The sequence below is a fragment of the Coptis chinensis genome, chromosome 6 (genome assembly GCF_015680905.1).
Source record: "Coptis chinensis isolate HL-2020 chromosome 6, ASM1568090v1, whole genome shotgun sequence".
Classification (NCBI taxonomy): domain Eukaryota; kingdom Viridiplantae; phylum Streptophyta; class Magnoliopsida; order Ranunculales; family Ranunculaceae; genus Coptis; species Coptis chinensis.
In genome coordinates this window covers 96,393,670-96,419,921 of record NC_141461.1, presented here as the reverse complement: position 1 = coordinate 96,419,921, position 26,252 = coordinate 96,393,670, and the positions used below count along the sequence as shown (strand labels likewise).

The following is a 26,252-nucleotide window of genomic DNA, read 5'->3' as shown; positions in this document are numbered from 1 at the left end:
TGTTAGTCTGTCACTGAATTTCTTCCGTCCATGTAAGAGTCTAAGACTGAGATTAAGATAGTTGATACTAGTGCTGGATGAGAGAACAAAACCTTCAACTTATCCCTGTAGCTAATTAGAGTTTGCAAGTCATGCATAAGTTGTGCAAAACGACCACAAGAGAAGCTGCAGTAATCTTAACATCAACTGTGTTATGTTTCGCTGATATCAGAAAACATAGGTTCTAAAAGGAAATTTTATATTTGTATCAACGTATCACTTCTAACTTGTTATTGCACAAGTAATATACATATTTTTCATGTAATGTATTATCACACAAAAGTTGACCTGGGTCATAAAAGTATGTTCAATGCATGGTTAAAATCCTAGATCAAAACTAGGGAACTCATTCTTGTCCACTTGTTCTTTTCCTTTGCTCTTAAGTTCCTTGCAGTTCTTTCTTTCAGGATCTTCAGGGCAAGAGTCCGATCCAACCAAACTTGGTAATGGTAAATCAACACCTCCATTATGGGGACCTGAAGCAGGAAGTGTGAGGGAGTAATATTCACATCTAATGAATATTAGACACGTGTCCAGCATATACAGAAATACCACACCGACCTCATGTCAACGTCCTCAAAGCTCGCTTCATAAGCAGCTCGCCTCATGTAGGTGGTCTACTTCAGCTCGCTCCAGGATAACGCAGGTCAAACAGACGATCTCACGCAGAACGCCTTGACTTATGACATCATCTCTTATCCATATGCAATCATTACCAAAATCTTATTTGTATTTCCCACCACCGGGAAATAGGGACTACCGCGCCAACCCCCAATCAGAACACGGCTTATACTAAAACCAATTCAACACTCATCCGCGATCTCCACCCTACATTTGTACAAAAGAATACACGCGGTCGGAAGGATCTCCTCTCTCAAAACTCTATAAATACCACCTACTGGAACTACGCCGGACGATTCTTCTCTCCCCAAAGAAGAGGAAAAAGCGAGAAGATATCGTGAGGCGCTCGCTCCCCGAGCTTAACTTCGGTCTCACCCAAAATCCAAACCCTTCCCGTTCTTCCTTGTTGTAATTAGGAGAAGATCAAAACACTCATTTACATTGGCGCCGTCTGTGGTTTCGATTACTTGAGAACCACCTTAAATCACCTCATCCATTACCAATTCTCAAGCCCACGAAGCATGGAAAGCCTCGAAGCTCAGGTCCAGAGTTTAGTCGGTCACCTAGGCACAATGAATGGGCACATTACCCTGCTCCAGCGGGAAAAGTCTCCAAATTAACAGTTTTTTGTTCTAATTTCTTTTGGATATTAGTTCGATCTAGTGCAGGTCAATCAAGCTCCAATGCACACCAGGGGCTAGCCACAACCATCTCCGGACTGGGGTTATTGTTGCCATCTCAATAGGCTCAAATCAGTTATTATGCTCTATGCATCTCTAGAATTATTACTGTTAGTTCGTACTAACTCTTTAGTGCTAGCTCGCATTTTTACAGGTCAATGAAGCTCCCAAACCGGGGCTAACTATAGTCACGCCAATTCAAGGCTAGCTATTGACGACGATCTCCAAAGCAGGATGCCCACGGACTCACTCGGGTAACAACACCCAGCTGAATATAACGCTCACTCGAGCTCAAACGCTACATAGCGTCACCATTTCTCTCCTGTTGACAAAACCCCAGAGGTCGTCTCCGCTCCTATTGTCAAGACCCCAGAGGTTGCCTCCGCTCCTGTTATCAAGACCCCAGCGGTCGCCCCAGCTTCTGTTGTCAAGACCCCAAAGGTCGCACCAACTCCTGTTGCCAAGATCTCCATTCCTCCGGTCGAGAAACAATCACCCGAGACCAGTTCCGCTGAAGTCGCTTCATCTTCTATAGTAGTTCAGCAGAACGCCCTCAGAGGCTACATACGCTCTCCTCGAGCAGAATGCTCTCAGGAGCTTACAGGCTCATAGCCTCTCCGAGTCTCGCTAGTTGAGGACCTATACTTCTAGGATCAACTCAACGAGAACGCCCTCAAGGCGAGCGGCTCCGAAAGCAAAGACTGGGGGGGGCTATATACGGCTCTCATGGCGAGAATGCTCTCGGAGCTTCTGTGCTCATAGCCTCTCCAAATCTCGCTAAGTTGAGGACCTATACTTCTAGGATCAACTCGAGAGCAGCACGCGGTGAAGCGATCGCCGAAGCTAAATAACCTCTCTGCGTGAGAACATTCTCGGGGAGCTTATTGGGCTCATAGCCTCTCCAAATCTCGCTAAGTTGAGGACCTATACTTCTAAGATCAGCTCAGTGAGAATGCTCTCCGTGAGCAATACGCTTTTATAAGCTAACACGCTCTCCGTGCACAACACACTCTAGCTCTTGCGCTTACAGGCTCCATAGCCTCTCCAATTCTCGCTAGTTGAGAACTTGCATCTCTAGCATCAACTCAGTGAGAACGTTCTCCGAGCAGAACGCTTCCATAAGCGCTACAAGGTCCCTTGACCTACGCTCAACTCAGTGCAGAATGCTCTCTACAAGCAAACCATTTATTCGAACTAAAAAACTCTCTTCTCCAGCACCATACGCTTTCTGTAGCTCCAAGGCTACTTAACTCTTGCACGCACTCTCAAAAGTTATGCTAAACACGTGCCAATCACGTGTCTGCTTCAATCCACCACCAGTTTGCTATATAATACGGAACGATCTCTCCAGCACGGTGAATATTTATGATCACATTTGTTCGCCTCCTCACATATGCTAAACACGTGGCACCATTCTTTCTCACCAGATCACTTCTCCGTATAAAGCGACTGGCGAGAAGGGTCATGTGAGGAGTAATATTCACATCTAATGAATATTAGACACGTGTCCAGCATATACAGAAATACCACACCGACCTCATGTCAACGTCCTCAAAGCTCGCTTCATAAGCAGCTCGCCTCATGTAGGTGGTCTACTTACCATTTCGCTGATAACGCTTAGTAGTCAAGTCAAACAGACGATCTCACGCAGAACGCCTTGACTTATGACATCATCTCTTATCCATATGCAATCATTACCAAAATCTTATTTGTATTTCCCACCACCGGGAAATAGGGACTACCGCGCCAACCCCCAATCAGAACACGGCTTATACTAAAACCAATTCAACACTCATCCGCGATCTCCACCCTACATTTGTACAAAAGAATACACGTGTCAGAAGGATCTCCTCTCTCAAAACTCTATAAATACCACCTACTGGAACTACGTCAGACCTGATTCTTCTCTCCCCAAAGAAGAGGAAAAACGAGAGAAGATACGTAGGCAGCTCGCTCCTGAGCGAACTCGGTCTCACCCAAAATCCAAACCCTTCCCGTTCTTCCTTGTTGTAATTAGGAGAAGATCAAAACACTCCTTTACAGGAAGCTTTTCAAAACATTCTGATTGTGAAATCTCAGTAACCACTTGGGCATTACTGCCTACGTTATAATTTTCTGGATTACCATCAGGGATGTGTATTACGCTTCTCCTCATTAAATTCGGCTTGAACGCATCTTGGCCAAGTAAATCCTGATTACCAAACTCACCTAAATCTGAATCTTGGGAAGAACCGACCTGCTGCACAATAGCCTCTTTTGCCGGGGGAATGCCCTCCATTGGCCTTTTAAGAGTGAATAAGATTTGGTGGGCTGCAAAAACAGGAACTTGCTATTACACCAATATCACACGCAAACTTATCTCGCTATATAATGCTTGAAAAATTGTGGAAGCAGACAAACCATCACGTATTAGATCTGTTCTAGTACCACTTTGGCTGAACTTGTCCTTATCTACATTAGAGCTTTTAGGATATAAACCCAAATCTTTACCTGAAGATGTATTATTTGGAGGTCCTGTGCGTCCATGACACATGCATTTAATGTCAAAAGTAAAACCAGTAAAAAAGGTAATCATAGCTTAAGAGTTGAGAGCAGCTGCAAGTGATAAAAGCACTGTGAGGCATTGGACAAACCATATGACTTGGTCTTGTTTCTTCTGTCACTAGAGTTCAACTTCATCCTATCAACAGTAGAGATGGTAGGACATGAAGCCAATGATGTGCCTAAAGAGTTGGCATTTTGGATGTCTCCTTCAATATCAAAACAAAGGAGTTATGAATTGCCAGCCAACAAAAGTAAAGTAAGGGGAATACAAATATCAATTCTATACTTCCAACATGCATAAAGTCATTTTGCATGCCTCAAGCAGAATTATAGACTAGCAAAAAAAAAAAAAAATTATTGGCAAGCCTGTTTTAAATGAGATCAGTAACTCTTTGATGCTGGCCGCAGACCTCTGGTATCATCACCCAAAGGTTTTACCGACTTTGTTAGTCAGCACCTGCAACTAGCTAGCTAGCAAATATTGTAAAACGTATGAGTCCAAAAGCTTGATATCACAAAGAAGTTGATACCTCCTTCCAAAAGTATTGCCTCTCCAATCTCGACCAGATGACCTGTTAGCTCAAGCTTACTCCCAGTTCTGACATCTTCTGAAAAACTCAGGTACTTACTGCTCAGAACAGTTCCATCTTCACTTAACAACGTGACCTGATAAAATAGGTGATCAGAAAGAAGGGGGAATGTAGCTGTAGGTACTTCATCTTAACAGTTCAACAAAAATTTGATCCAACACTCCACCAGACGTCAACAGAACCTCAAACAACAATTATCATGATCTCCGCCAGTACAATTTGGTAGTATAGCCTTAATTTGTTTTCTATAAGATTCTGGTGAATAAGTTATGGAAGACTAGAACTCGGTCCATATTGCGACTTTAAAACATGTCCCAAGAGTTAACTACTGAACTCTATAATGAAACTCAACTCTTGATTATAATTGATATCATTATTACAGAAAGTCCATCAACTATAATAGTGAGAGTTTCAGATAGCAAATCACTGCTGATGAAAAGAGGCACGGGAGGGGGTAGAATAGAAGAGAAAGTGAGTTATTATAACTTTTTCAATCTATTCTTGTGGTCTGCATATATTTGTACAAGTAGCAGAACACCTTGGCCTGAGCCGTCCATGTTTTCAATCAGGTTTCAATTTTTAAACTGAACAAAATCGAAAACTTTGAAGCTCAATACAAGATTAAAATCCTAGATCAAAACTAGGGAACGCATCCCTGTCCACTGGTTAGTGGGGCCTACCCAAGATACAGCCGACATGGCAGTATTACCTGAAACAATTCTGAATGCAGAATGATTGAACGGAATTGAAAGACAGCTATGATAGCTAGTGCTCCAGGAATTGTTTCATCACTTTATAAAGATCTTTGGTATCAATGCCCAACAGAAACAGCAGATATACACAGATGCAGTAAATGAGTAAGTAATCTGAACTAACCTGCTTCCTTTGGGAAACGCCAACTGAAAGTCGTAGGAAACCATCATGATACCTTTTCGTTTTTTGAGTTTTTTGTGTGGTGTATAAAGCATGCCACTCTGCATTCATTTGTGAGATATCGAAATAAAGACCAAGAAGGCAAGAACTATAACCATGCAGTAAACAAATGCATCAAAGTTGTGTTTCTACATTTCATTAGAAAAGCACAGAACAAAGCTGTTTGTTTTCAGTTAAATCTCAATATATAAGGTGATCTAAATTTAGAATTCTTACCAGGACGTCATGGCTACAGTATGCATAAAGATTAAAAGACAATCACTCGCCCACACTTAACTGACAAACTACGGAGTCATATTACCAAGAAGGTTTCATGGCGTGTCTAAGAATAAGACTAACCTGTTCTAACATTATTAGTCAGACTTGGACGATTTTCTGGTGCTGCATTGTTTCCCAGACCATTATGTTCGGTCTCTGGTGAATATATTAATCAGTGAACAACCCAAAGTAACAGAGAAATATAATAGCAAGTAAATAGAAAAATAGAATAATAAGAAAAATGATACAAATAACGAGAGAGAGAGAGAGTAACTAACCACTTTTAACATTGTGCGCCACACTTGGATGATTCCTTGGTGCTACATTGTGTGCCACACTTCCCTGGACAGACTGGGAGAATTTGGCACCTCAGCAACAAAATTTTGTATGGGAACTAAGCCAAGCTTTTGCAACTATTTCCATTGTTTCACCAGGAATATGGGTGTCATATTTTCTTTCTTTATAAGTTTCAACAGTTGTCAGCAATCTGTGTATATATATGAGTATCACATTCATAACTTGTAAATACACGCGCCTCAAAACTTATTGTCGTTGAGATGATACGCCAAAAATAAACTCAACGATTAGTTATACATCTCTTTCTCATATTCTTGTGAGACCACAAACGGTTGTTCATCAACTATGTTTCTCAAACTCTTCATTACACCTTGTTCTTTATGCTAATTGTTAAATCATTTTGTTGATGAAAGGATTAAGAACCACTGATATATACGTTACCTAAAAGTTTCAAAAAGTGGAGCATGTATGTTAATAACAGCAAATTATATACACAAAATTCAGTGCTCAATATAAGCCTAGGGATTTAGACGCTTTTGAAAGGTGCCTGTGCCCTTACAGAGAGCCTATTAGTAGAAGATTATCAATCCTATTAGGGATCTAGACGCTTTTGAAAGGTGCCTGCGCCCACCTTGAATCCTACCAGAACAACAGAAGCACAAAAAACTCGATTTTCTGGGCAAAGTTGTGAGGCAAAAGGAATCAAAGAGTGTATAAATTGGTTCTAGCTATCGCTATCCCACCTTGAATCCTACCCTCACTATTAATTGCACTCCCTTCCACAAGACTTGGCATCCCCTGGGAATAAATCGTTCAACATGATCAGAAGACAAAGTTCTCTTAACTATTTTAACTAACAAAATGCAAATAACAATCACAGCTAAGTCAAATATTTTGCACAATGGAAGAAACCGAAAAACTAATCAACCTTGGGGGTAGCTTATATTCTCCTGATAAAGAAGTAGCTGAAAGGGAAGTGTAATGAAATTTGCATTTTTTTATGTCGGCAAAAACAGAAAATCGGATGATGAAAAATTCAAATGAAGTTACGTAGGAAGCAAGTCAACAACAGTCCAGGTATATACATATTACTATCTTACCAGTCCCACCACCACGCGCAAAGGAACTCTCTTTATTGACTGTAGGAAGAAACAGTTGGTCTGCTTAGCTACTCAGCTTAAATCAATTATTATCTCTTACTATCTTACCAAAGTATCAAACATAGCATTCAATAATGGAAGACCCACCAGTCCCAGTCCCAGTCCCACCACCACGCGCAAAGGAAGACGACTTGAAAGAAAAGTAGAGACCTGATAATATATTTGTGGTTCACACATTCTCTCTTTATTGACTGTAGGAAGAAACAGAGTTGTTGGTTTTTTTCATTTCATCACAAACAGCAGAGAGAGTTTTCCATAACTTCTTTGTCGATCTTGGACTAGTACTCAGCTTAACATCACTCGATCAATTATATTATATATAAGGTCAGTTTATTACAAATTTTCTTCTTCCTTGTTAGTTGCTATTATACACTTGATTATTACTCTTGTTTTTTAATCGTTATTCATTGTTAAAGGTTAACAACATAACCATGTTCTGCAAACTTAAACTCTTGATCCATCACTTATTGGAAATCTGAGCTAACCAATTCTACTGATAAAGTCCAATGATGACTATCTCTTAAAACTGATTTGTATTTTTAGCTGCTAATTCTCCACCTTTACATGATTTTAAATGTGCAGATATCCAGTTCGTACTTGAACGTTTTCCTTTGGTTCTTGTTATTAGAGGTTCAGAGAACAACCAACTGCCCAAACAAACAAAGTGAGATTATACATATTGCACATGCACCAAACGGAGATTTAATTAACAACCAATGTTTTGTAATGACAGGTATGGAAGTTGTTGGAGCAGCAGTTGGAAGCGTACTGACATGTGCGCTTAATCAGTTGGGTGTCAAAAGTCTAAGTGAAGAAATTAAGACATTGAGAAACAAAAAAGGAGATCTGATTGCCAGAGTAAAGGAGGTGGAAGAAACATTGCGAATTGCAGAGGTAGAACAAGGAAAGAAGCGCACAAGTGAAGCACAAAATTGGTTGACTAATGCCAACAATGTTATAAATAAGGCGGATGATGTGGACAAGGAAGCCAACGTGGGAAGGAGATGCCTAAGTGGAGTTTTACCGAATTGTTGTTCGCCTAGTTGTTGTTCACGACTGAAATTGCTAAAACAAATTTTGGAGCTCACTGAAGAGATGGTTGGTCTATTAGATGAGGCTAGTCGATTCTCAGAAGAGTCTTTGACGTTTTTGGGAATGGAGATGCCGACTACAAGACTGATTGGTAGTACTGCTGATAAGAACTTCAAGATGGTTTGGGAATATATAGTAGGTGATGAGTTTGAGAAAATTGGTGTCTACGGCATGGGTGGCGTGGGAAAAACCACCATTATGAAGAAAATAAGTAACCAGCTCGTGCAAGAATGTAGACGTTTTGAAAATGTTTTGTGGGTTACTGTATCCAGAGATGTTGATGCTCAAAAACTTCAACAGCAGATTGCGAACGTAGTCGATTTGGATCTTTCTGCTAGACAAGATGAAGCTAGTAGATCGTCATCACTGTTGAGTGCATTGCAAAGAAAGGGAAAATTTGTACTTTTCTTGGACGACATATGGGAGGCATTTGATCTACATGAGCTAGGAGTTCCCGAACCTTCAAAAGACAATGGGTGCAAGATAGTATTAACTACTAGATCATTGGAAGTGTGCAGAGGGATGTTGTGCCAGAAAGATGTCAAAGTTGAACCGCTCTCTAAGGACGAAGCATGGGAACTGTTCTTGGTAAATGTCGGTAAGGAGCTTGTTCCCGACGTGAAAGAGATTGCAGAAGAAGTTGTTGTGGAGTGTTGTGGTTTGCCTCTTGCAATCATCACAATTGGGCGAGCTATGAGAAGCAAAGATGTTGGTGATGTTGATGAGTGGCGAGTTGCATTATCAGATCTGCGAGAATCTATAGGTTTGAACATGGCCATGGAGGAGAAAGTCATTCTGCGTCTGAAATTCAGTTACGATCAACTAAAGGAAAACCACCAGAAGTGTTTCTTATATTGTGCATTGTATCCTGAAGATGATGAAATCGACACTAGTAAGTTGATTGAGTATTGGGTTATGGAAGGGTTAGTCAAGGGATCCAGCAAAGAAGATGAAATGCGTCGTGGCAGTGTTATACTGAATAAACTAAAGGGTTGTTGCATGCTAGAAGAAGTTTTTAGAAGGTCCTCTTCATTTTGAAGTTGATAGGGACCGTATTAAAATGCATGATTTGATTAGGGATATGGCTCTTTACATCACGAAATCAAAACCTAAATTCATGGTCAGAACTGGGCTTTCATCAACAGAAATACAGCATAAAGATGATTGGTCGGAAGATCTTGAGAGGGTTTCGTTTATGGAAAGTGAAATAGAAAATATTCCAATTATTCCGAAATGCCCAAAACTCTTGACATTGATCTTTGCTCAGAAGTATTATCGTGGTCCACTGAAACACGTTGCAAGTGGATTCTTCGTGCACATGAAAAGTCTGACGGTTCTCGATTTATCTGGGACACATATTGAGTCGCTACCAGATTCACTTTCTGATTTGGTGAATCTTCGTGGGTTACTCTTAATTGATTGTAAAAATTTAGTTAGAGTGCCTTCTCTATCCAAGCTTCGGTCACTGAGAGTGTTGAAGCTCACATATTCGGCCATAGAAGAACTGCCTCATGGGATGGAAATGTTGGTCCACCTAAGATGCCTTGATCTCAGCCGCAATTCTAAATTGAAAGAAATGATCCCTTCAGGATTGATATCCAAGTTTTCCTTACTTGAAGAGTTACAATTGTATAGAATAGAACCGGAATATGTGTATGCGCGAGAAAGAGGGGGAGATTTCGTGCAGGAACTCTCAAGCTTGACACACTTGGAGAATCTTGAAATCGTATTTCACGAGCTGTCGGACTTTATTTCCTATGGTGAATTTACAAACTTTGAAAAGTTAAAAAAGTATTCTATTAACTTAAAAAAGAGTATTTTACATTTCCTAAGTATTTTACATTCCGGAAGTCAGCCCCAGGAGAGAAGTGTATGTTTGTCCAACTCAAAGGGTATTCCTTGCAATGCCCTCCGACTTCCGAAAAGCATTCAATCTCTTCTAGTTCAAGAATTCAATGAAATCTCAAGGTTATCAGAGTTGCCCTTCCTACAACGGGTCGAGAACATGGGTATCGCACACGGAGCTTTTCCTTGTTTGAAGAGGTTACAGATCTATTGGTGTGATAATATCAAAGTTTTATTCTCGTCTAGGTTGCTTCAACAGCTTCTTAACCTTGAAGAGATCATTGTGTGGAATTGCTCACAATTGGAGGAGCTAGTGGTAGCGGATGGAGATGAGAGTGGTGCCATTCCAGTACTCCCGAGGTTACATCATCTGAACTTATTTTTGTTACCAAAACTGAAGAGCACTTGGAGTCAGCTATTCATGTACAGCAACTCTTGGCAGGATGTTACAATTCACACTGTCAAACTGGACCGCCTGTTTATTTCAACTAGGTTATTACAACACTTTCAATACCTGGAAAAGGTCAAGGTGTGGCATTGTGCGGAATTGGAGGAACTAATTGTAGAAGAAAAAGAAGCATGTGAAACTGTCGCACTCCCAAGGTTGAATAGATTGGAATTCAGGAATATACCGAAACTGAAGAGCATTTGGAAGGGCGTGATGGTTTGTGACTCTCTTGAAAGAGTTGAAGTAAGCAATTGTCCTGAATTGAAAAGGCTCCCTCTGTTCAACCGAGAACATCAGTCAGCCCCACCTTCTCTCAAATCAATCCAAGGAAGCAGAGAGTGGTGGGATTCACTCCAGTGGGGAGATTATCCACGTCCTGAACATCTCTTTCGAAGGGGTTGAAATGATATTTTTCTCGAAAATCTTCGCTTTTTGGCTTCAATCGGTTTTCCTTTCTGCTTCAATCAAGGTATGTGTCACGTTCATCCGTAGTTTCAAGCTTTTCATCATAAACTTTATTTCTTTTTAGGATTTTCTTTGATTTGTTGCCATTTTTAAAGATTTTTAAATAATTTGTTGTTCAATTTATCCACAGATAAATTCGAATTTGTGTTGATTTTTCGTGGAGATTCAGAAATTCTAGTCTTGTTTTGGTTTCAATTGATTGGAATTTTTGAAGATTTTGACTTTCAATTGATTGGAATTTCTGTCTGTATGGTTGACTTGTCTTGGATTAAATTGTGTAGGATGATGATCTGGTGATTGTAAATATTTTGCGCATCGGTCGCTAGACCTTAATCCTGTCATTGTTTACAAAGATTAAGACCTCTCACTAAAAGCTCTGATAAAGTTCCAAAAATATAGCGTATATTTAAACATTTTAACCAATTGAAAATCCCCTAAAAACAAGTCAAACATTACTAACGACGAAGCCTTGTGTCCAATCGTACGGTTTATGGAAGCATAGAGTGGTGGGATTCACTCGAGTGGGATTACCCACGTCCTGAACATCTCTTTCGAAGGTGGGATTGAAATGATCTTTTTCTCGAAAATCTTCGTAAGTATTCATTTATGTTCTAGAACTGACTGAAATTTCCTTGTGTAATAACAGCTCCAAACTCCATAGTCTTACCCCAATTCTCTGAAGTCGGCGAATGATTTGTATCAATGTTTGATGTGTAATTTTATTTCCAATATCCCCTGATAACAATACTCCGCATATTTTCTATGAGCTTTAAGATTTAAAGTTAGCTTAGTTCATAAGTGCCGTGGCTTCTCTTGCATTAAGGTTATAATTATTCATGGATTTGAATGTATATGGAGGATTCCTGGTTTGTTCATATGTCAGGAATTTGGTGAGTTGGCAAACTAGTCAAATCAATCCTTGGAAGCAGAAAATGGTGGGATTCACTGGAGTGGGGAGATTATCCACGTCCTGAACATCTCTTTCAAGAGCTCGAAAGTGTTGACGATGATGATGATCGTGATGATGATGATGATGATGATGATCGTGAAGATGATAATGATCGTGATGATGACAAAGAATAAGTTGAAAAACAAGAAGAAGATGATCAGTAATCAAACGTGGGATTGAAATGATCTTTTTCTCGAAAATCTTCGTTTTTTGGCTTCAACCGGCTTCTACACTGAAAACCCTTTCGATCAAGGTATGTGTCATGTTCATCCGTAGTTTCAAGCTTTTCTTCAAATAATTTGTTGTTCAATTTATCCACAGATAAATTCGAATTTGTATTGATTTTTCGTGGAGATTCAGAAATTCTAGTCTTGTTTTGGTTTCAATTGATTGGAATTTTGAATTTGGTTGTTTTGTTTTTTCAGTTGAACTGATTTCTAGAGTTTTCGATTGCAGGAATCGTCACCGATAGTATTGGAACTTCTTTTGGTGATGGTCAAACTCAGAACGACTTCTATACTCTCAATTATTTGTTCCTGTCAATCAATGGTGTCTATGTGTGTGTCCGCAATGTGATTTGTTCAACAGTCAAACTGGACGCAGAGAACGCAACAACTTAATGTATGAACAAGAAGATGTGTTTGAGTGGTGGGATTCACTCGAGTGGGATTACCTGTATCCTTAACACGTCTTTCGAGAAAGGAATGATTGATTTCGTCTCGTTTTCTGATCGGATTGAAAAGAGCTCTTATTCGATTTCAAGTTACAAAGTGCTTGTGGAAAAGAAAGGTCTCCAAGTGCTACGAAGGAATCAAATGTTAGATATCGAAACCAGTTTTCCTTTCTGCTTAGATAATCGGGTTTTCGATCAAGGTATGTATCATATTCATCCGTAGTTTCAAGCTTTGGATCTGAAACTTTGTCTTTTTAACAAATTTGAAATAATTTGATAGATAATAGGCCATACTGATGCTGTTGTTCAAATTCGAATTTATATTGATTTTTAGTGGAGAATCAGAAATTCTAGTCTTGTTTTCGTTTCAGTTGGTCTTTATCCTTTTCATTTTTTTCCAATTTTGATATAACCATTGGAAATTCAAAGTTTCGTAAGTATTCATTTATGTTCTAGAACTGACTGAAATTTCCTTGTGTAATAACAACTCCATACTCCGCATATTTTCTATGAGATTTAAGAGTTAAAGTTAGCTTAGTTCGTAAGTGTCGTGGCTTCTCTTGCATTAAGGTTATAATTATTCATGGATTTGAATGTATATGGAGATTCCTGGTTTGTTCATATGTCAGGAATTTGGTGAGTTGGCATTATGATAACAAACTAGTCAAACTATTGGTTTGATATGCAATCATACGTTTGCACTTTTACGCTATACAATGATAATTCCTCGTATTACATGTGAACATAGTCCGAAAAATCTCATTGTAGTAGTTCCCTAAACCTGAATAGTATCCAGTGATTACATTACCATTGATTCACAAACAGGGCCAAGGTTGAAAGTTGGTGTTAGGCACCGATTGGTCCTACCAATATAGTCCCCTCCAGTTAATGGGATCTGTTGAAGCGTGTTTAATTTGATTTATTTCATTTTCCTGAAGAAAAAATTTCACATATACCATGATAGTTGTCCTTTACATACTTGGTATTGGAGTTCTTCTGAACTGTTATGTAACTTCTTCTCAAGCATAGGCTTAGGTTCTTTATTTATATTGGCATGATTGAATAGGTCACCGACATATTTTCCCCTCCAAACATTTCAAACTGAAGCCAAATTCAAGAAGCTTCAAGTATTGTTGCTCTTGACTCAAGCACTGATTCTACTTTAATGTGTTTGACAGGTACAAAATTTCAAAACTGCCAGTAGGATAGTAGCCGCCTGCTTGTCATACAGTTTGGTCTTTGACTTGTGCTTGTTTTATGGGCTGCTATTACTCAAAGAAAGTTAAATGATCGCCTGGTTACGAGGAGCCTACGGTTCTTGCCGAAACCCCTTGTGAGTATGTTTTAGTTATTTGTATGCATTATCTCATTTCAAAATTTCAATCATGAACTCTGTTGTCAAAGCGGCACCCTGATGGCTTAAGGAGGCAATTTTTAATGAAAATAGTTGGATTGACTTTAGCACATATTTTAGTAGACATGTTTCACTACAGCACGTAAATTGCGCAGGTTATACTATATTGAGCTATGAACTTGTGGGATTGACATGTAGAACCTGGGCCTTTATTTTTTATTTATTTATTTTATTTTCATTTTTTTGCTGTGGCAGTTACCATCAGTGAAGTAGAGGCTCTGCACTGTATGAACTTTTTAAGAAACTGAGCAGCTCAATAATCGATGATGGGCTTATTCGCAAGGTCCGTTCTTTTAGCTTTTTATGAGTTTTCCAAATTAGTCCAGGATTGATTGCTCATCACTTCACTTGTCCCATTCTCGTGATCATGAAGAATTTCAGCTGGCCTTATTCAGAAACAACAACAAGCAGAATCTCTTTGCAGATAGGGTCTGTTGCTAATTTCTCTAATCTTCTTGTTAACCGCAAAATATGATCTCTTGGAGCTATGCCTCAATTCATTTCTGTCTGATTGGTTAACTTGTCTTGGATTAAATTGTGTATGATGATCTGGTGATTGTAAATATTTTGCGCATTGGTCGCTAGACTTTAATCCTGGCATTGTTTACAATGATTAAGACCTCTCACTAAAAGCTCTGATAAAGTTCCAAAAATATAGCGTATATTTAAACATTTTAACCAATTTAAAATCCCCTAAAAACAAGTCAAACATTACTAATGGCAAAGCCTTGCGTCCAATCGTGCGGTTGTCCTTTTCTTAGTAAACTTAACGAGTATGAGACATAACTCCTTGAGCATATCTCTATTTTTATAAATGGTGAAAACCATACATGTCTAATTATTCTAATAGTGTTTCGGACGTTTGCTAAAACTGGAAAGAGTGGAATCTATGTTGTAAGGAATAAATTTCCTCAGCAGAAATAATGTTGTAAGGATTATGTTGAATGGGTAGTAGACGTATAAGAAACTGTGGATGTTCGAGAGAGAACATCCATAGGGTAAATAACTCCTTTCTCACATTTTGTAATTATGAAAATTTATTATACCCGAGCGGTTCAAAGAACAAGTGTTTGACCTATATTTTCCATGTACACCGTGAATCAGGTCTTTAACTTTCGATCCCCTTTTTGTATATCTGTCGTTGTTTTAAGTTTTAAATTACAGGTTTTGGATTTGTTTGATGTGAAGCGATCCGGGGAATTTATTAGGTCATTGGGCATCTTTCATCCCAACGCTCCACTGGAGGAGAAAGTTGCATGTAAGAATTGATTCTCATTACTTACACTTATATTCATGATCTCATATTAACGTACTAGATTCTACTTGTAATCAGTTACTCAAAAACCTACCCACCTTTCCACTGTATCCTTTAATTTGCTGATCACACTTTGGTAAATTCTTTGTGTAGTTGCATTTCGACTATATGATCTAACGCAGACTTAGTATATATATCATTCAGTATATATATCATTCAGGTTCTCTCCATTTATTCCGTATGTATGTGCTTGACTTATCAAGAAGCATCTTATAGTACACAAGACACATGCTATCATGCAGAATATTGAACTAGAGATGTGGATTTAGAGATGGGAATATGTGATCTTAAAATCTAGTAAATATCATATCATGTTATCGACTATGTTTAACACAGTTTTGATCCCACTGACTTTGGGGAGCCATACACAATAATTCGACTGATTGGTAAATAAACAATTGAAAATTTTAAGCATTTCCATTTTGGTGTTCAAGACCAAATTTATATGCTTACAAAAAGTCCGTGATTGAACAAATGTCTCAACTTATAATGAAATGATGAGAAGTCTTCGACCAATACTTTTCAATTTTGTATGTGCAACAAAGGGTCATTCATAATGAGTCCCAAAGGGGCCACCACATGACTGAATATAAGAAGACATCACACGTTCAGACCAAATTATACAAGGCATACAGCATTTCAATGCGTAAGAATCTGATTCTTAAACCAGTTTGTACGTAACTTTTGTTGCATGTTTCAGTTAAAGGAGATGGTGTTGGCTCTTTTGATCGAAGTCTGATCTCGACCCTCACCGAGGATGTTGTCGAAACAATCGTGGATAAGGTCATCTGCTCTCTCTGGAATTGTACACTTACCTTATATCTGTTTGTTATATATTCTCATTGCTGTCTTGCTACAGACATTTACTGACGCAGATTCAAAAGGCGATGGAAGGACAAATATGCATTAAATGGCTGCACGGTTATTATCATCTCAAACAATTAAAGATGGTGGTATATGGTAGGACAAAAAAACACCATTTCTGCATTGGTGCTGGGAATGCGCGCGGTTGTTGAAATGAAGAGCCTTGTCTCACAAAGACTCTGGAGGATTGGAGGACATCAAAGTTGATAGCGTCGGACTGCAACAGCTTGGATCCGTGGAACAAGAAGCAGAAAAGTGTAAGACTTGTTGGTAAACGAACCTGGTGTGGGGCATCAGGGCATGCAATCCATGAAAAGTTTAAGGTGCAAGTTTTGAGTAATGGAAAATCATTGGATAAGAGTATAAGACAGAGTTCCCAACTATGTATGGCGGAAGCAGATTCAGATCTCCTTGTCGAGGTTGAGGGTGTAGCTGGGGATTTCACTATTTCAGCAAGGATAAGGGTGTTTGCCCCCTAATGCTTGAACAAGGGCCAAGGTGGCAGTGTGCTCTTCGTTGCCTCATTGACAGTCAGTAAGTAGGATTTCTTAACCGGTAACCAATACCACACTTCAAAGATTTTCTGCACGTACGCCCTTCATTCCCTAGCCAGTTTCCTAAACCAATTAGGAATGTAACCAAACGAAAGCTATACAGAATTCCCTGGTTGTTTCTTTTTTGAATTCCAATTAGAATTAGCAATCCTCTTATATTTATTTATGTAAACGCTAAGGGCCTTACAATTAGCACCCTCTTTTTTCAGTGGTAGTTGAGTTTGATTGTTTTCTTTTGGAGATAATAGATTTTAGCTTTTGTAGAGATTAGATTGTAAATTTTGGAACTAGCTAGATTAATTGATGTTCTTCCATTCAAGTTTCATTCCACTTTCGCTTGTTGTATCAAATCCAAAACTACATGCCTCCCACAAACCTACAAAACTAAATAGAAGAGGAATTGATGATGGAAAATCAGAATAATCTTGAAGATTTGAACATCTTCAACGAGAAGAAAATTGCCAGATAAGTGGGAAGATTTACGAGACTTCATGGCGTGAACTTAAATCAGTTTGGGCCTTTGAGGTATGAATGCAAACTGTAGTACAACCGTACAAGTTAATTAGCAGCTCATTTTCACTGTTGTCAATCTAATCTTAGTTTGATCGCATTTCCGAAGAATCTATGATCCTAAGATTAAACAAATTAAGAATGAAGAGGTTACTGTGAAGGATTTATGTATTGATCATAACACCATAAAGTTTGTGATTAGTAGTTGTAAATTTGTAATGGTTTAGTACTACTAGACCCTCTGCCAAATGGAGGAAAATGTGCGTTTGTAATCCTGTCACTGGTCAGCTGCTCATTCACTAATTCTACTGGGGAATATAAATTGAGTTGAGCAGTGCCTATACCCAGGGTTCAATTTCCATTAACGGAGTGTTCCATTCTGTGTTTGCACGGGAGGAGTCATACATGGTTTCATTTGACACTGTTGAGGACAAGTTTTACAAATCAAAACTTCCAGTTTGTTTATGTAGAATGCAGAAAGTATTACATCAAATAGAAGGTTGTCTTGCCAGACGCATGGAATGATAGATCTCCTCAGTGGCATGATCGATTTTGAAAAATATCAACACGGGAGTATGGGAAAAGCGATGCAGTGCAAATCTATCACTTTCGGGTGATATATTTCCTCAATCACTATTGCAGTATTGCCTGCAGGTATTTTTCCACTAAGAAATTTATGTTCTAGCAACTCTGCAACTCTTGAAAATGGCAGAATCTTGATCTTAAAGGTTGGAAATGGGTACCATGTTTACGATGTCCAGCTGCAGCAACTAAGATCTTTGGAGATTAACCCGAAAAATTGGTACGTCATTCAACCCTTTGTAGAGAGCATTGTTCCGTGATGAAAGCAGTTCATATCATATCACCCCATTATCAAGTTCGATTTTGATGTATTCATAGACTCAAGTTGCAACTGCTCTAGTCTTTGCTGTTGAATGTTAATCCTGTGATTAAATTATTGAAATGCGATGAAAATTTTGTTCAAGAATATACAAAATCGACAAGTCAATTGTATACAGATCACCACAAGTCAATTGTAACTTCCTACAGAACATTTTTAACTGTAATAGCTCAGAGTGTGCATCAACTGCATGCAACGATGCAAGTGCGCCCGACATGCAGAGATCACCGAGCATGGAAGGCCAACTTTTATCGAACTTAATTCAGTGACAGAGAGTCGCCGCAGAACTTAATAAGAAACACAGTATAGATGCATAAATTCCCTAGTGTAAGTGGGCAATCTCAAATCCCACATATGATGATATGAGTGTACAAAATGAGTAAAAGAAAAAATGATGAGACCAATTATAGACTGATGGACAAATGACATTTAACAATGCAGACTAGATACAAAATTTTATAATAAACAAGAGAAATAAAAAGGGAAAGGGTAAAAAAAAAAGGTGGAGGGACATTGAGCACAGAAAAAAATCTAATTTCCCCTCCAAAATCCCCTATTTCTCTCACAAAATCATAGTTTTTCTTGATCTCTCCTCATTTTAATGGCAGACTAAAGTACTAAACAAAGGGTTTCTTAGTTTTACTCCATTTTAGAAAAAGAGTTTTTGTGCAATCATAGATATGGGATGTTCGACGGAGAGTAGTGGAACTGGGATGACGACTTAACATATATAGTCATGTTGAAGACTTTCTACAGTGAAGTAATCGCCAAGTAATCGCCGTGACCTGGTGGTAATGGTTTTGACGGCGGTATAGTGGTTGCAGTCCAATTCAACTGTGGAACTGGGGTGTATCTAGTTAAGAGTTAGGAAAGTCTCCCGAGTCCGATTGTCCCAGCTAGGATGTTGCACTAGGACTTTTCAGTGAAATTTAAGAAGTCATGAAAATACCCAAGTTCATACAGAAATCAAGAATCGACAAAGGAAATGTTAAATGTTGCATGGATCTAATCAAAGAAACCGGGAAGATGTCTCTGTCTCATGTCTACATTGTCTTGGAAGAGTAAATGTATATGTGATTCCATCCCTACTTTATTCAGTAACTTTGTGACAGAGGGAATTTCAGGGCCATTTTGTGCCTAAGAAATGAAAGTGGCAAAAGTCAAACTTCCACAAAAAGTAAGACATACCCGTTAGATGCGTCACTGAATTTCTTCCGCCCACCCCACTTCATGGAAGAGTCTAAGACTGAGATTAAGATAGTTGATACTAGTGCTGTCTTTGGATCAGAGAACAACACCTTCAACTTATCCCTGTAGCTAATTAGAGTTTGCAAGTCATGCATAAGTTGTGCAAAAACGACCACAAGAGAAGCTGCAGTAATCTTAACATCAACTGTGTTATGTTTTAGCTGATATCAGAAAACATAGATTCTAAAAGGAAATTTTATATTCAGATCAACGTATCACTTCTAACTTGTTATTGCACAAGTAATATACATATTTTTCATGTAATGTATTATCACACAAAAGTTGACTGGGTCATAAAAGTATGTTCAATGCATGGTTAAAATCCTAGATCAAAACTAGGGAACTCATCCTTGTCCACTTGTTCTTTTCCTTTGCTCTTAAGTTCCTTGCAGTTCTTTCTTTCAGGATCTTCAGGGCAAGAGTCTGATCCAACCAAACTTGGTAATGGTAAATCAATACCTCCATTATGGGGACCTGAAGCAGGAAGCTTTTCAAAACATTCTGATTGTGAAACCTCAGTAATCACTTGGGCATTACTGCCTACGTTATAATTTTCTGGATTACCATCAGGGATGTGTATTACGCTTCTCCTCATTAAATTCAGCTCGAACGCATCTTGGCCAAGTAAATCCTGATTACCAAACTCACCTAAATCTGAATCTTGGGAAGAACCGATCTGCTGCACAATAGCTTCTTTTGCCGGGGACATACCCTCCTTCATTGGCCTTTTAAGAGTGAATAAGATTTGGTGGGCTGCAAAAACAGGAACTTGCTATTACACCAATATCACACGCAAACTTATCTCGCTATATAATGCTTGAAATGTGGAAGCAGACAAACCATCACGTATTGGATCTGTTCTAGTACCACTTTGGCTGAACTTGTCCTTATCTACATTAAAGCTTTTAGGATATAAACCCAAATCTTTACCTGAAGATGTATTATTTGAGGTCCTGTCGGCCCATGACACATGCATTTAATGTCAAAAGTAAAACCAGTAAAAAGGTAATCATAGCTTAAGAGTTGAGAGCAGCTGCAAGTGATAAAAGCATTGTGAGGCATTGGACAAACCATATGACTTGGTCTTGTTTCTTCTGTCACTAGAGTTCAACTTCATCCTATGAACAGTAGAGATGGTAGGACATGAAGCCAATGATGTGCCTAAAGAGTTGGCATTTTGGATGTCTCCTTCAATATCAAAACAAAGGAGTTATGAATTGCCAGCCAACAAAAGTAAAGTAAGGGGAATACAAATATCAATTCTATACTTCCAACATGCATAAAGTCATTTTGCATGCCTCAAGCCGATTTATAGACTAGCAAATATATATTTTTTTTATTGGCAAGCCTGTTTTAAATGAGATTAGTAACTCTTTGATGCTGGCAGCAGACCTCTGGTATCATCATCACCCAAAGGTTTTACCGACTTTGCTAGTCAGCACCTGCAACTAGCTAGCTAGCAAATATTGTAAAACGTATGAGTTCAAAAGCTTGATATCACAAAGAAGTTGATACCTCCTTCCAAAAGTATTGCCTCTCCAATCTCGACCAGATGACCTGTTAGCTCAAGCTTAGTCCCAGTTCTGACATCTTCTGAAAAACTCAGGTACTTACTGCTCAGAACAGTTCCATCTTTACTTAACAAAGTGACCTGATAAAATAGGTGATCAGAAAGAAGGGGGAATGTAGCTGTAAGTACTTCATCTTAACCGTTCAACAAAAATTTGATCCAACACTCCACCAGATACGTCAACAGAACCTCAAACAACAATTATCATGATCTCCGCCAGTACAATCTGGTAGTATAGCCTTAATTTGTTTTCTATAAGATTCTGGTGAATAAGTTATGGAAGACTAGAACTCGGTCCATATTGCGACTTTAACACATGTCCCAAGAGTTAACTACTGAACTCTATAATGAAACTCAACTCTTGATTATAATCGATATCATTATTACAGAAAGTCCATCAACTATAATAGTGAGAGTTTCAGATAGCAAATCACTGCTGATGAAAAGAGGCACGGGAGGGGGTAGAATAGAAGAGAAAGTGAGTTATTATAACTTTTTCAATCTATTCTTGTGGTCTGCATATATTTGTACAAGTAGCAGAACACCTTGGCCTGAGCCGTCCATGTTTTCAATCAGGTTTCAATTTTTAAACTGAACAAAATCGAAAACTTTGAAGCTCAATCCTAGATCAAAACTAGGGAACGCATCCCTGTCCACTGGTTAGTGGGGCCTACCCAAGATACAGCCGATATGCAGTATTACCTGAAACAATTCTGAATACAGAATGATTGAACGGAATTGAAAGACAGCTATGATAGCTAGTGCTCCAGGAATTGTTTCATCACTTTATAAAGACCTTGGGTATCAATGCCCAACAGAAACAGCAAATATACACAGATGCAGTAAATGCGTAAGTAATCTGAACTAACCTGCTTCCTTTGGGAAATGCCAACTGAAAGTCGTAGGAAACCATCATGATACTTTTTCGTTTTTTGAGTTTTTTGTGTGGTGTATAAAGCATGCCACTCTGCATTCATTTGTGAGATATCGAAATAAAGACCAAGAAGGCAAGAACTATAACCATGCAGTAAACAAATGCATCAAAGTTGTGTTTCTACATTTCATTAGAAAAGCACAGAACAAAGCTGTTTGTTTTCAGTTAAATCCCAATATATAAGATGATCTGAATTTAGAATTCTTACCAGGACGTCATACCTACAGGATGCATAAAGATTTCTTGGCATGTCTAAGAATAAGACTAACCTGTTCTAACATTATTAGTCAGACTTGGACGATTTTCTGGTGCTGCATTGTTTCCCAGACCATTATGCTTCACTTATCTACTTAGTCGTAACTATGCAACTGTGGTCAGCAGAGCATGTCAACAGGCAGATCTCAAACAACTAACTTCATGGTCTCCCCCAGTACATCTGGTACTATGGACTGACATAGTTTTCAAAAATATGGTGCTTTGGTGTCAAAACATCCTAAAAGTTAGGAAAAAAGAAGAAGTTGCATAATACAATGTGGTATTTCAAATATATTGATGGTCAAAGGAAGAAAGGGGGAAAGAGAGAGGGAGAGGAGGGGCTCGTTAGGCTTTTCTCACTCGGTCTCATGATATGTGCATGTAGTATTCATGTAGCAGAATGCCTTGGCGTGAACCCCCAGCCCAAGTTCTCAACCAGGTTTCAGTACTGAGACAGAACAAAACAGAAACCTTTAAAAGTTGGCCCATGGCCAGCTGAAATGTCAAGATGAATAGGCTTGGTGCTCAGTGGGGCCTATGCAAGCCTCCAAGATACAACCCAGATACCAGCAATGACAAAAGTCAGAATAGAACACTAGTCATCTACTGGTTAACACTTAACTAATAAAATCCAAACTCTGTAAGGCACTTGGCATCATTGTCCAACTGAATCACTAGGAATCCTTAGGTATGTAATATGAGCTAACCTGCTTCCTCTGGCAAACACCAACTGAAAGTCGTAGGACCCCATCATGAAACTTTTTTCGCTTTCTGAGTTTTTGTGTGGTGTATAAAGCAACCCATTCTGCATTCATTCTTTAAGATATCAAATAATGACTAATACTATAAAACAGATAAATCTGCAGTGAAAAAAAAATAAGTCGTGTTTTTAAATATCATAAGGGAATAGAAAAAGCGGTTGGTTTTCTTTTCTTAATCCTAATGTTTCAGATGATAAAATTCACTTGTTCCTTACCCATCAGTGTGTGACTATATGTTTTACATAATGGATGGAGTACATATGACATGTATACCTAAACTAAAACAATCATTTGTCACACTTTAATAACCACCCAAGGCATTAAATGAATTTACTCTAATACCATAAAAACTGACAGAAAAACATATAAAGCACTGTTAATAACTCTACCAGAACATCAAGAAGGCCTTCGGTGAATCTACAAAAAGCTGACCTCTTTTGTTATTCGCATTTGGTTGCTTGTCAGGTTCTACGTTTTTTCCCAAGCCACTACTTTTGCTCGCTGAAATTGAAAACATAACGAGAAGTAAAAAATGCATTTAAGTGAACAACCCAAAACTACAGAGAATCAGAACTAGTAAACAACAAATCAACACACTGATAGTGAAATAGATGTCTCTTCATTACACATGATCTACATCCGGCCTTTTTACCATAACACCATGCAGACTTTAATACACTCATTTAAAAAATACTTGTTATACACAACTAAGATCATAAAATCATAAAGCTTAAAAGTAATCTGGAGATGAGAAAGAGTAACCTCCTTGAATATTATGTGTCACACTTGGACGATTTCCTGGAGCTAAATTGTTTCCTAAGCCACTTCCGTTCTCTAAAAAAAAAACGAATCAACTGAAGAACCGAGCAACACGATAAGGTGTGACAAAGTAATCCAAATGAAGAAAGTCCTTACCCACGGAGGATGAACTATTTCCAGCATTTTTACCATTGAGTCTACCAAAATTCTCTATAGATCGCTTAGCCCTTCCTTGAACATTCGAATCTGGTATAGGCTGACAGTTCTCTTCAAGATTCCCAATATCAACTAGATAACCTTCAAATGTTAATGTTTTCTCCAAGATCTTACTACTTCATCCTTCTTCAAGAACCTACTTTCTAAGAGTTTATCACTATCATCATAAAGGAAGACCTGCACACCGCCATACTAAGAATTAGTTTCAATATTCAGCTGAAGAAATCACTTCATTATTATGAGAGGCCTTGTTATCATTGTCGAACAGAAAAACTAGAGATCCTTTGGCAGAAAAATGCAAACATATGTGAACTAACCTGCTTAGTGTGGGAAAGACCAACTACAAGGCGCAGAATCCCATCATGGTACTTTTTAGCTTTTTGAGTTTTTTGCATGGTGTATAAAGCATGCCATTCTGCATCAGTTGTTAAAATGTTAAAACAATGACTAATAAATATAAATCAGCTGTAACAAATGCATCAAGTTTGTTTGTCTAATTAGCAAACACACATAACAAACCTGTTGTTTTTTCCTTTTCTTCTTCTTTTACTTTTTCTTCAAAGTGTTTCAAATGCGATGGTTTAAGTTCAGTCCCTATCACAGAGGCAATATACTAGAATTATTAAAAATGAATCATATCCAATGAAGGCGTAACAAACGAAAAACCAAACTAATTCCAGCCATTTTACCATGCAATGTGCCAAACTTTTGTCTAGGTTTTTTAACCATTTCTTGAACGTTTTTCAAATCCGATAACAAAGACTTAGACTTGTCTTCAATATCCAAAATATCAACAAGATAACCACTCAAATTCAATGTTTTACCACATTCAACTGCTTCACCCTTCTTCAAGAACCTACTATCTATCACCATCCCATTCTCATCATAAAGAAAAAACTGCAAAACACCAAATTTCAAAATTTTAGCCCAGTCCCAAATAAAAAATATCGAGAAACAAAACAATTAGACGTACCTTGTGAGTGCCGTTAGAACAGTGAAGTTGTAAAACACCGTCTTGATAAAGTTTCCTCTTTTGTTTTAAGTGTTTCGTGTATGTCACTGTCCATTTCTTCAATTCTTCCATCGTCGTCAGTTTAAGAAATTAGTAATTGAATTTTATCTGTAAAAATAATTCTATTTCTGGCGGGAAACATTTTCCCTCCCTCGTTTAGGACGATAGATTTAGGCCCAAACAAATAAAATAAATTGACCGCTAATTATAAATTGACCAATAATTACGGTTTTATGACAAAAACGGACTGATATCATCATTTATCATTAATAATTTCGCTATAAGAACATTTTCGTCAGCCAAGTTATTTTTTATTAATCTCTACTAGTAGCATATCCTATAATGATCGTGGCCTCTTAAATTAATCCGGGTATTTTTATTACGCATAATACCCCAAATGAATAATTAAATCAAACACTTAAATACTATTAAGAATGACTATTTGGTCTTTTTACACCCATATAAATTTTTAGTACCAATATTGTCCTTCGATTAAAGTGTTGTTTAACACTGTTTAATATGAGTAATTGGTCATTTCATGAGGTGGTTAATTCAAAAACCAAATCCACGCCCATTTTTAATTGTACGCCCACACAATAAGTACCCACTTAATATTAATTACGGGTCATTAATTACCATAAATACACAAAGCCCTTTCACTTTCCGTCTCTCTCAATATCCACTCTACTTTCTCCCACTTTCTTTTGCAAACAGTAAAAGATAACCAAATGAAAAAAATTCATATTTTCTTCTGCTCTTGAAGTTTAATTCATACTTCTCCTCTTTTTTGCTTTCTGATTTCTCTTTTTTTTCATTTGTTAGGTACAACTACAAAAGCTTAACTCTTACTTGAAACTGCTTCCAATGGAAATCTATGGCGTCTCAAGAGTAACAGCTTCACTCTTAACTTCTCTACATTTGTGTTTCTCGACTTATGGTATTATCTTATAACCGATTTTTTTTTTTTAGTAGATTTGGCTGCAGAACTTTGATAGGATTATATATTAAAAGCATTACTTTTGTATTAAGTATAATTATCTATTTTTGAACGAGAATCATATGGACAAATGATATGCATATTATATATATTATTAGTTATATGCATGTGTCTAATACTTTATATTGTAAATGATATGGTTTGAACACACATGATATCATATCATCAGTACCTTATAAAGTATAAGTAATCGTTCACAACCTAGATGGATTTGGACAAACCATTGGTACGGTTGTAGTATAATATGGTATTAGTCTATCTTGACTATAGGATTACACTAGTACACTTTGTGTGTATTGAACAGGACCAAGTGAGGTTGTTTCTCTTTATACTGACTATATAAGAGAA

The 26,252-nt window shown here is 38.0% G+C and overlaps 2 protein-coding genes and 1 pseudogene across 3 annotated transcripts; 1 reads left to right on the top strand and 2 right to left on the bottom strand.

Moving 5' to 3' along the window:
- Positions 1-64: 64 nt before the first annotated feature.
- On the bottom strand, positions 65-7,299 carry LOC147495793 (uncharacterized). Its single transcript, XM_086568476.1, has 9 exons — positions 7,171-7,299; positions 6,706-6,760; positions 5,747-5,821; positions 5,351-5,448; positions 4,415-4,550; positions 3,974-4,090; positions 3,741-3,854; positions 3,388-3,650; positions 65-528 (listed from the first exon to the last, which is right to left on the bottom strand). Exons 1-9 carry the CDS (start codon positions 7,297-7,299, stop codon positions 358-360), a joined length of 1,158 nt encoding a protein of 385 aa, XP_086424602.1. The 3' UTR covers positions 65-357.
- Positions 7,181-17,066, top strand: LOC147495792 (disease resistance protein At4g27190-like; annotated as a pseudogene). Its single transcript, XR_015197721.1, has 9 exons — positions 7,181-7,446; positions 7,705-7,786; positions 7,856-10,976; positions 11,856-12,174; positions 12,378-12,794; positions 13,773-13,927; positions 14,204-15,266; positions 16,024-16,106; positions 16,183-17,066. The product of XR_015197721.1 is annotated as a disease resistance protein At4g27190-like (transcript).
- A 2,513-nt stretch (positions 17,067-19,579) lies between these two features.
- LOC147495791 (uncharacterized) lies at positions 19,580-25,302 on the bottom strand. The gene is made up of 13 exons (XM_086564509.1): positions 24,869-25,302; positions 24,585-24,792; positions 24,415-24,489; positions 24,213-24,310; positions 23,836-24,072; positions 23,683-23,754; positions 23,353-23,421; positions 22,867-22,964; positions 21,840-21,937; positions 20,916-21,051; positions 20,472-20,588; positions 20,241-20,353; positions 19,580-20,153 (listed from the first exon to the last, which is right to left on the bottom strand). The coding sequence occupies exons 1-5, from the start codon at positions 24,977-24,979 to the stop codon at positions 23,986-23,988; spliced, it is 579 nt and encodes a 192-aa protein (XP_086420635.1). The 5' UTR covers positions 24,980-25,302; the 3' UTR covers positions 19,580-20,153; positions 20,241-20,353; positions 20,472-20,588; positions 20,916-21,051; positions 21,840-21,937; positions 22,867-22,964; positions 23,353-23,421; positions 23,683-23,754; positions 23,836-23,985.
- Between the last annotated feature and the right edge of the window lie 950 nt (positions 25,303-26,252).